Source organism: Mytilus trossulus, chromosome 13, assembly GCF_036588685.1.
Source record: "Mytilus trossulus isolate FHL-02 chromosome 13, PNRI_Mtr1.1.1.hap1, whole genome shotgun sequence".
Taxonomy (NCBI): domain Eukaryota; kingdom Metazoa; phylum Mollusca; class Bivalvia; order Mytilida; family Mytilidae; genus Mytilus; species Mytilus trossulus.
Genome location: NC_086385.1, coordinates 31,680,275 through 31,692,375, shown reverse-complemented (window position 1 = coordinate 31,692,375; position 12,101 = coordinate 31,680,275). Strand labels below are relative to the sequence as shown.

General features: G+C 34.6%; 1 protein-coding gene across 1 annotated transcript; it reads right to left on the bottom strand.

Annotated features, from left to right (window-relative positions):
* Positions 1 to 5,084: 5,084 nt before the first annotated feature.
* Positions 5,085 to 6,731, bottom strand: LOC134694271 (uncharacterized). Its single transcript, XM_063555275.1, has one exon. It carries the CDS (start codon positions 6,729 to 6,731, stop codon positions 5,085 to 5,087), a length of 1,647 nt encoding a protein of 548 aa, XP_063411345.1.
* Positions 6,732 to 12,101: the final 5,370 nt, after the last annotated feature.

Genomic DNA, 12,101 nt, shown 5'->3' with positions numbered 1-12,101 from the left:
ATTGAACAATATTGAAAGGTTATAATCATGATTGTATGTTGGTACACACGCACTATGCGGGAAATGCATTATTAGTCTATCAAATCAAGACAGGTTTAACGCTGTGCCAAATGCGAAGATATTCTAAATCCAAATTAGAAAACATAGGCTTAAATGTGAAAATATTTGTTTCGGATAGTTTTTACATAGAATAATCAGTAAATTGACTGAACTGTATAAAACATCAAATATGTTTCATTTCAACAATTAAGTGTCAACTTACAAATTGTATACATCATCTAGAATATCGTTCAACAACAGTGGTTTCGAAATGGAGGCTTGAAAACGTCATCAAAGAAAACAAGGAGTTCATTCTGTAACAGCTAAACATGTGACCAACAGATGTTTTCATATTATTTGTATCGGTTCTGAATTGTTACATTTTATATCTATACTAGTCTTACCTGCTATAGCTAGGTTAATAACGAAAAATCGCAATCTTGATTTTGAATTTCTTAAAATCAGTAAAACCAACACCAACAAGTTGAAAAATATTATTCCGATGAGAATGGCCAAGGAAATACATTTAAGACCCTGTAATAAATTGATTCACAATAATTAATTTAGTTAAACTTCATTACACTTTTCGTATTATCATGTTAAGATTTCCCCAAAATTATATAATGAAGAACATGAAGAATGTAAAAAGAGAAGCACAACATACTGAAAAGAATATTCAATCCCGAATGTCGAAAACAAACAGACGATGCAATCAAATCCCGATGATGCCTCTTATATAGTGCATCACATTTGGGGAAACATAACACATAAATGTTGTAAATACCATTGGAACATAATTTAACTTTGAAATAACACGTCTTCTGATTAGCTGACAGTGTTTTGTCTATCAGCACATAATTTTGTCATGTGAGCGTGACGTCATCAAAGTTTTGGCGTGATTTTCTCTGTCTTAGAATGGAATTTGTAATTAAATTATAAGGAATTACTTTATTTTTTGTTTCTCTCTATTCGAAATAAAACATACAACTTGTGGTGCACACCTTGAAATAACACGCTTTGCGGGTTATTAAGTGTGCACTTCATTTTCTATGTTATTCTTCAGACAGAAAAAAACCTACAGTCATTCCTTTAATATCGGTCGTCGTATGTAAAACAGATGTTCAGTAATGGTCAACCAACTTCCATTAGAGCAGCAACTCTTGTGTTGCACTTTGTAAATACCGCTGTCTCTCAAACCACGCCTCTTTTGGGGAGATATAGAATATTCATAGATAATTGATTTTTATTACATACTGAATAATTTCTGATCTGCATGTATGTTATCATAGAGACATAACTTGGGAAAGTTACTAGAAAATATATATGTGAATATTGTTTATATTGAAATGTATGGTAACCCTACAGTCGAGGTAGTGAGAGTTCAGAAATGTAGTGTTAGTTTAAACTCTTAGACGTTCGGGGCATATAAACGTTGAAAATATGCCGCACAACCCTTTCCATTCTAGGAAATGATCCTTTTTTTAAACGTCATAGTACAAGTAGTACAGTGTTAGCCGAAAAGGGAGTTTCTAAGATAATATGCATTGTCAATACTTACATAAAAGCAATCTATATAAAATAAATCATGATAAAAACGAAATCCCTTAAATATTGTCATCTGAAAGGAAAGTATTCAATATGCAGGCTTTACAGACATGTTAATTCAAATAATTTAGAATATAAAAAGCAGATGTGGTATGATTGCCGATGAGACAACTTTTCACAAGACATCAAATGACACAGTAATTAACAACTATAGGTTGCACTTTGTAAATACAGCTGTTTCTCAAACCATGCCTCTTTGGGGAGATCTATAATATTCATAAAAAAACAATTTTGTTAACATACTGGTTCCCAATTATGCTCTCTGTGTTTTACCTTAAAGAGACATAACTTGGGAATGTTACCAGTAAATATACATTTGCATATTGTTTACATTGAATTACGTGGTAACCCTTTATTCAAGGTAGGGGTAGTTAAGGAAATTATTGTTAGTTTTAACTCTGAAAAGTCCAGGGCATGACAACGTTGAAATCATGCCGCATAGCCCTTTTTTGTACCTTTGAAACACATTATAGTGCATATGAACTTTCAATTTTAGGATAAGATTTTGATCACAACTTCATAGTAAAAGTGGTACACTTTTAGCCGTAAAATGAGTTCCTAAGCCAAACGCATTTCCAGCTTTAAAAGGCGCCGACATTAAATATATAAATCAATTCGATTGAGGACATTAACTGTCTATGTAATGTACCAAAAAAATTAACGAAAAAATATATTAAACAGCTACAAATAACAATCCCTAAATTACAGGCTCATGGTGCCTGCAAATTATGACTTGATGATTTAATTGTATGAGGCTAACAATTACTTGCTTGATTTGAAATATAATTGATTACCTGAGATTCTTGTTCGTCGATTATCGCTGTTTCATTCCAGGCTTTACTCCCGTTTTTTTGGATTGTCATGTTACTTAAAAACGCCATCGTTTTTAGAATCAAAGTAAGCCTTTACAAAAACAAGTTTGCACAAACAATCAAGTAACGTATAATGAATAAACGAATTTAATTAGATTAACAGAAGTTAAAACCTCTGAAAAATCGTAATGTATACCTTAATGTATTCGTTTCCCTAAAACTATAAAACTTCATATATAAAAATAACAGTTGCGGTACACTGTTACACATCAATACGCCCAGATTATATAATTTATGACGTATCCGCTGATACAAGAATCAATATCTATCAGATGATGTTCATAAAGGCTCCCTAAAACTAGGGGGAAAATACATATAGAAGACGATAACAATGTTTATACCGCGATGTTTTTTTTTTTATTAAAACTAGTATTATATCATTATAGATGTACATGACACTTTCAAAAAGATAAAGTTTAATATGTTCAAAGAAGTAGGTTGAACTTCATATGCGAAATGCTGGGTCTTTTACCTGACCGCCGGTCGGTGCAACTGTGTCAACATTTGGCATATCTAAATAAACAGATGTTTACAAAACATCCTTGACCAGAATAGAGATCAACCCTTTATTCATTTCAATCCCTCCAAACCGCTACCACAAGACAATAAGGTTGTATGTGCGTTTCAGAAAATATGTTAAAAAATCGTAAACATTTCGGCACCATCAATTACTTTTAACAATTATAGATCTTTACTTTTAAAACGAAACCAATACAGGTGCAGTTGACCCTCACCTTTATGTATGTGTATATTCGTTTGCAAATGCAAATGCTCGTGTTTTTGTCTAACAGCACTCTAAGCGTGCAATTTCTTTAATAGCAGTAATATGATTTTAGTAAAATGTCAAGATAATCTTATATTTCTGGTGAGACTTGTGCATCTTTACATACGGTCTAAATGAGGTACTATTTACATTTAAAGTAAACATATATGTTATACATAGATAATTAGCGGTAGCAATGTAGGTTTTATAGTTTTGTATTTACAGATAAATTAACCAAGGCCATAATTCCATATTCAAGAACCTCTACATACATTGCTTATATGACAACACGGAAAATGGTATAATTTATTAAAAGGAATCGTGATATTTCTTACTAAGATGATATCATATTTTGTTTTCAACAAATAACAATTATTTGTTGAATAATTCATGACAGGTGCTTTAAAAAAAGATGACTGTATCAGCAGTCAATCGGAAATACCCCTTGAAGTTTCACATTTCGGATCTTTCAAAATCAAGTTTGACATCTGATATTATCGCAAAAAGGTGAGACGAACATTTTTTCAAGACTTATGAGGCGTTGTACGACTTGCGCCATACCACTCGTAGGTGAAATACCAATGAATTGGATAAAACAGGTTCATTCATTCCCTCAAGAAATTAGATTATCCCGGGTTGAAAAGCATGCTAATATTTCCTCTGCGATAGTCATGATAATATAAAACTGGATTTAACTTGTTTAGCCGTAATAAAATTGATTGCATTGTGCGGGGTCTTCATCATTTTTCGCCTACGCTTCTAATCATAATGTTCGTCATTGAAAATGATCTTCTTCTTTTCCACGTAGGAATAGACTTTAATAACTCTGTTAAAAAACACGTAACTTATATTTTAACTCTATATTCTTGAAAGTGTGTAAAGTCAATGATTCTATGTTTATATTGTTAGCTGCTGATTGGTACTTATTAGACAATTTATTTTATCAGTCATAGAGTAGAAATAATTGAAAACATTACTTAGTGATTACGAATGACATTCCCAATTTCCTTTTTCAATTTTATTGTTGTCTTTTTCTTATTTGCCATGCCAATGAGTTTAATAACATGTCTTTTCCGACAGCTGTTAGCATTCTTCTATTGTTATAAATTAGCATCGATGCCTTTCATGTTTGTTTTTTTCTAAACTTAATTGTTGTAACTTAGGCCGTTAGTGTACTAGTATGACATGTTTCACAGTTTACATGGTGGGCTAATTATTGGTGCCTATACCGTATTCATGTTTTTCTTAAATTGTTTAAGGTCACTCGGTAACCTATACATTACATTGTTTTTGAAAGTCAGTTTTTGGTCTCTATTAACACAAAGTGCTATTTTTATTTGTCTAGATTCAATGAGGAAACATTCATGTTTTTACAAAATATTTAATCTAATTATAGAAGTCTCAAATTACGGACTCACAATTTTGGTCTTTCATGAACTAAAATAAAATGTGTGACCGAAATATGCATATTCATCTTTATAGTGCTATACTCTTCCTCTTTGTGCAAGTTTGAAGAGATACTTCAGACTAGTACAGACAAACTCTTAATATTTTTTTCTAGATTTTTGAATGTGTCACTATTTATTAAAAAGTCTCATATCCATTACACTTCATATTCAATAGATATTGGATTACTCTCGGTATGGTTTACCTTGTCAGTAACAATAAATCTAAAAAAGTTTCGAACAAAATTAGAAAAAACGGTTATATAAATCAATTTGTCATTAAGATATAAAACTTATTGTTTATATTTCCGCTGATCACCAATTCTTACAGTCATATCAGTGTTCATTAGCCAGTGTTCATTAGGTTTTATTGATATTGATAGAATAACCATAGTTGTTTAAGACTAACAGTTCTTTTGTTTCATTGTTGTACGATAAACCAGACGGTCCATTGATGCCATCGTCTGCTGTCAAGACGATGTCATGTTTCTGTCCATCATTAGATATTCTATGTATGTTGTTTGATAAACCTCCTGATACATAAACATCACCACGGTCATCTACAGCTACACCATTAGCACCTTTCAGATCAGGACTCTTGTATATCTCACGTTCTTTTCCATCCGAAGAAACTAAGAATACTTTATCATTAACGAAGTCAGTACAATACACATCACCATCCTGATTGGCACAAATATCACAAGGATCAAATGTTGTTTGTATTTCTTTAAGAACTTTACCATTGATATCCACTATCGTTAGAGTGCAAGATTTATTTTTTACCCAGATCTTATCCTTTACACTGGTTATTCCATCACAGAATCCTTTAACTTGAATTATCCTTCCAGGCTTCGATGTTGTCAGGTCTATTATCTGGATACCTGCATCACCAACAGCTACTACAGCCTTGTTGTTGTCATATAAGCTTATGCTACGTGGTTCATAATCCAAATCAATCACGGTGAAGTTTGATCCGTCAAGTTTACAAACAATAAGTTGCTTGCCCTTGTATTGACAGAGAAGTAACCTATCATCAAAAATAAAGCCTCCACTAAAGATTCTTACTTCATTTCCTAATTTCGTGGTTTGGAATGAATGTGTCAGTGATAACTTTCTTTCGTCTTTCACTAGAAATTGACCTTGTTGATCGATATCTAGTACAGGCATTTGGACTTGAACATTTTCTACCGTTATTGTACCTAAGTCTGGGACTAGTTTCTCAATGTTCGACTCAGATTCTGACGAATGATATTTAAGTATCGGAACAGTAGCTGTTTGCATTTCTCTGATTTCTAATTCTTTCTGGTAAATTTTTGCATCTAGAAATTTAACCACCTTGAATAAATGAATTTCTGATGTGTCTTGCTTCAGTAAATTTAGATCACTTTTCCATGTAGACAGCGATTCTGAGGTGGATTGTATGCTGTTTTCATTTCGGGACACGCTCGCAGTACAATTTGTATACTGATAATCAATATCTTTGTGTATCTCTGCTTCTAACATATCTAAATGAGCAATGACTTTCCGTTTGATTTCAGACACCCTTGTCTTTATTTTGGAACGACTTTCATCCAAACCTACAAGTGTTTTCTCACTTTGACTCCGACTGTTCTCTGTAACTTGACATAGGTTTGAAATCCTTCTCTCTAGATCAGAAATAGCGGTACCATCTTTCACGCCTCTAGCAGCTTTTTCAATTGAAATGATAGACTTGCAATTTTGATGTGATATCGGAACACATGACACGCATACTACCTTGTCATGTTGACAGCAGTACAGTGCAATCTTTTGATCGGGATGATTGTCACAGTTCTTGGACAATGTAAGAAGTGACGAACTGAGTTGTTGTATCTCTTTCATTGGTACTATCTTGTGAGGCGGGGACATCCTTTCGTGAACTCTAGAACACGTCTTGCATACAAATTCACTGCAGTCACTGCACCAAGATACAGCTGTAATGTCTTCATCACTGCGCTGACAACCAGCACAGAATTTACTGTCCGCCATTCTGTAAGAATAAAAAAACATAGCGTCTGCAGTTAAGATATTCACTAAAAGAATGACAAGTGTTGCGGTCTTCTTTGACCTCATATGGTCTGTAAAATATAAACATAGATAGTATTTTATCTTATTGCATTTTTCAGAAGAAAAGATATAAAAACATTTTTATTCTTTTAAAGCGAGAGTGATCACTCTGACCTGTCCCAACTACTTATCAGATAACAGCTGAATAACTGCAAGTTTTCAAGAAAAAACAAGAAATCAAGAATGAGGTCAAAAACTAAATGTTACACAATTACAGTACATCAAGTTCTCCATATTATATAAGACAACATGATAGTCTGTGACACTACAAAATATATTTCACATTATTAAGAAAGTATTTATAGGAATAAATCTTTTGAAAAAATAAAATATCAGTTGGAATAAATAGACGAGTAAAAAGGTAAAGAACATAGTACGGAAATATAATACTGTTATCTTAATATCGTAAGAAAACATCAAATAGTGAAAATAATCAACTCTTATAACAATTAAAACAAATGGGACTCGGGAGGGGATTCCGTGCATTAGCGTATTTGGTCAAGACAAATGTCAAAAACATTGTCACACACAATAGCGATTCATATTTATCAGAGATTAACACTGTCACTTTTGATGTCAAGTAACTACATGTATAAGCAAATTCAAGGGAAAAATTGGTATATGAACACAGCTTTAGTGTTCGCGTGTTCATTATAATGTCCCCATGTCTTTTCATCATAATGCAGAAACGAATAACGTCTTTCTTGAAAATGTCAGTATACTACAAATGAAGGGCGAAAGATACCGTGCAGAGGAACATTCAAACTCAAAGATAGAAAATAAACAGACAACGTTGTGGATAAAAAAGAAAATAAACAAACAACGCCGTGGCTAAAAAGAAAATAAACAGCCAACGCCGTGGCTAAAAAGAAAATAAACAAGCAACGCCGTGGCTCAAAAGAAAAAAAACAGACAACGCCGTGGCTAAAAAGAAAATAAACAAACAACGCCGTGGCTAAAAAGATAATAAGCAGACAACGCCGTGGCTAAAAAGAAAATAAACAAACAACGCCGTGGCTAAAAAGAAAATAAACAGACAACGCCGTGGCTAAAAAAGAGACAACGCCGTGGCTAAAAAGAAAATAAGCAAACAACGCCGTGGCTAAAAAGAAAATAAAGAGACAACGCCTTGGCTAAAAAGAAAATAAACACACAACGCCGTGGCTAGAAAGAAAATAAATAGACAAGGCCGTGGCTAAAAAAGAAAAAAAACAGACAACGCCATGGCTAAAACAGAAAGAAAATCCAGACAATTCAGTATCTCAATTACAAATAAAAACACCTCAAAATGCCTTTGCATGTTATTTTCAAATAATCATAACATACATACTTGTTATATGTTATTTTCGAAATTGCGGTTTGTAAGCTACTTTAAATAACCTTGGTGACCGACGTAAACAAACAATTTGTATTGTCATCTTTATCATTAAAAGTTTCACTTTTCTATTATAAATATGATTGTTTGATTTAACTTACCTATCCAGTTTGTTTAAAACAGAAACTTTGTCGTTTGTTTTTATCAATCGAGGTAACTTAAAATTACTTTCGTTTTCAGTGGAAATTCCCATTCAATTAAAGGGAGATTATTTAAATGCTCCAAAGGTGATTTGACTGAATCGGTGGTTAAATTTAAATCGCATTTGTATTACTGTTGATAAAAAGAAAAAGATATTTAAAGACCGTGAAGCTAACCAGTTTGTGAGTACAATTATTTATAGTAAATGGGTCATTACAAATGTACTGTCGCTTATATAGTTGTCTTAATGGTTACACAACATACCGTTTAGCGGGTTATTTTTGCGTGTTCAGATCTGTATATAGGGCGTACATCTACCCGAAACATATGACAAGAAAAGGGAACTATATTATTTTTTGCACCATAATTAAATTGATTGCAAGTTTTGTATATACTAAATTACACATCTTTAATAAACAGTGATTTCATGGGAATGGGAATGGGCAGGGATACATTAGCGGTGTCTTAAGAGCGGCGTATAGTGAGAACATCTACCCCAAAGATAAGGAATTAAAGGGAACTCAGTAATCAACAAATCAATCTTTGTTTATCTTCGAAAAAATAGTAGCTTATATTCAATTCCTGGATTACTATGCATTAATACCTGTGTCAGGAAACCAAGTTTTATCTGAAAAGCATGTGAATGTCTGAACAAGCAAGTCATTCAGTCATGTTCACTTCGCTTGAAATTATTCCAATACTGATTAGATACTTTTCAGAAAAAATACGTACGATGTTGATTTCTGCAACTAAAATCAAAAGGATAATGAAAGTCTAGGCATAGACTGAACAGTTCTTAACCGACAACAACCAGATTGTCTTAACAGTGCTGAATTTACCTCAAAGAAATTGAAAGACAATTACTTAAGGATAGACCTTGGGTCATGGTGATAACTCTTTATATCAGTTATGCGTTTGTAAAAGTCAAGTTTCATCAATATCTTTTAAGCATTTCCCTGAAGCAGACGGGAAATTCTATGTAACCTAGAACTTTATAATGTATATATGAAAATTGTACATTAGAATGTTATATTATGATCCTTGCTTTGTGCTAGTATGCTAGTTTGCACTAAACCTGAATACATTTCTCTCAACACGTTTTTGTATCTTGGACTAATTTAACGCTTGATTTGACCTGGCTTTTGGGAATTTATAACCTATAAAAAAAAATGTAAAAAACTGTATTAAAATCTGTTGTTTGACCTGTCTAGGAATTGAACATATAACCTCTTAACCTTCTTGCGGCGCACAACTAGGAGACTATCCAGACGGAAAGTACAATCAAAACGTCTTGTGGCACAAAACTAGGAGACTATCCGGACAGATTGTACAATCAAAACTTCTTGCGGCACACAACTAGGAGACTATCCGGATATATGTACAATCAAAACTTCTTGCGGCACACAACTCGTAGACTATCCGGACAGAATGTTCAATCAAAACTTTTTTTTTGTGCCCTTTATAGCTTTTTGTTAGGTTGGAGCAAATGCTTCTTGTTGAGGTCATACTTTGATCTATGGTGGTTTACTTTTACAAATTGTGAGCTGTGTGGAGAGTTGTCCCAATGACACTCATACCACATTTTCGTATGACGCTCATATTAAAAAAAGTTAAAAAGGCCTTGTTACAATTTGAAAAAATGTAAACCATTATATCTGATCGGCATCTATTCACATGTTGGTTTTCTTTTATTGATTATATTGTATTTCATAGAATTTATTTTAATCTAAATACTATTAAAGTATTCAATTGTTTTATTTACTCTTACTCCTTCACTCAGTCACTCTCAAACATTCGTGTAACCGTTCACCCGCTCATCCATCTTTTATTCTCTCACTTGCCTTTTCGCTCATTCTACCACTTACTATTATCCCCGTTCTCTAGCTTGTTCATACACACAGCTTCTCGCTCACTCATAGCTTGGTCATCCACTAACAACTCACGTTTTCTCTCGCTGACTCATGAAGCTACTCTTCACTCATAATTCTCTAACTTTTCCATTTACTCAATATGTTGCCGCATATCAACTTAACCCCTGTCATTTCCTTGGTCTCTGTCTCATCTACTCACTTCAATGTTTCGCTTGCCCATGTATTCACTCATTCCGTTTCACTCATCCATGCACTCTCTCGTTCACCTACTCTCGCGTAGCCTCTCACTCTAAACACTGAACACTCAATCCACTAACTAATTGTTTCACCCGCTCTTTCACTAATCTACCCGGTTTCTGACCCAGTTTTCCACCTTGACACTCAGGCATTCATTCACTCACACTCGCTAATTCTCCTACTCTAACACTCAGCATTGCCTTCACTCCCCTTCACTTTCTAAATCTCACATCCTCACTCTCTCTCATCCACGCGCTCTCTCTCGTCCACTCGCTTCACTCAATCCGCCCTTTTTCGACTCTCCCTTTCGCTCTCTACCAATCTCGCACTCTTACCAACAATCACTCTCTCCCATTCTCGCTCAATCCCACCCCAACTCTCAATCTCTCCCCTACCACTCTCTCCCTCTCCCACTCTCGTTACCTCGCTTTCCCACTCTAGCTACCTCGATCTTCCACTCTCGCTCTTCCACTTTCCTACTCCCGCTTTATTCTACTATGTCGCTCTGTTCTACCCTTCGCTATGTTCTACTCTTTGCTCTGTTCTACTCTCGGTCTTTCCCACTCTCTCCATCGCTCTGTTCTTCTCTTTGCTCTGTTGTACTCTCGCTCTCGCTCACTCCCTCTTGCTTACCTACACTCGCTCTGTTCCACTCTGTCCAACTCTCTCCTACTCTCGCTCTTTTCTACTCTCGCTCTTTTCTACTCTCGCTCTGTTCTACTACCGCTCTATTCTACTGTCACTCTGTTCTACTCTCGCTCTTTTCTACTCTCGCTCTGTTCTACTCCCGCTCTGTTCTACTGTTGCTCTGTTCTACTCTCGCTCTGTTCTACTCTCGCTCTGTTCTACTCCCGCTCTGTTCTACTCTTCGCTCTGTTCTACTCTTCACTCTGTTCTACTCTTGGTCTTTCTCACACTCTCAATCGCTCTGTTCTACTCTCGCTCTCTATCTCTCTCTCTTGCTTACCTATTCTTGCTGACCCACTCTTGCTTACTTACTATTTGCTTCCCTCCTTAGAAGCTGATGCAGGATTGATATGTTCCTGTGCAATTTCCAGCCGAACAGGTGATAGCGGTGTCTGGAACAGGCAGTGCTTATGTTCTGCTCCGTTAAGACTATGAATGAACAAGTCCATCTATTCAGGAGAACAGCACTACCGAACAGTATCCGACAAAGATCGGCACCTTCCCCTTCAGTTAGACTTCATTATTAGAGTAGTAAATCATTACATTGGACGTGACATATTTTATTTCAATAAAAATTCTGTTTGCTGTGGTATTTTTCCAATTTATTACTTGCAGTTTAATCTTCATAAAGGAATTGCATGTTATTTTGCTATCATTTGCAAAATGGTTGTTTAACAGTCTATTCACTTTTTGAGTGTAATTGGCTTAAGAGGTTTCAATTGTTTAATAATGGAGAAAATTACAACTAGACAAATTAAGGGGTGATAACTATAATTGATTGTTTTTAAATTCAAAAGAATTGAGAACGTGTAACGTGTAATCAACACCTCCTTTCGTGTTCGAACTGGTTTCTTGATAGAAATTAGTCAAAAACCATCCACTGTCCTGACAGCGAATCGGTTTTACATATTGAGAATTCCGATTGGACTTAGCATTGTTAGATTTTTGTTTTAACTCTCGAAAGGTATGTCATTTCGTATA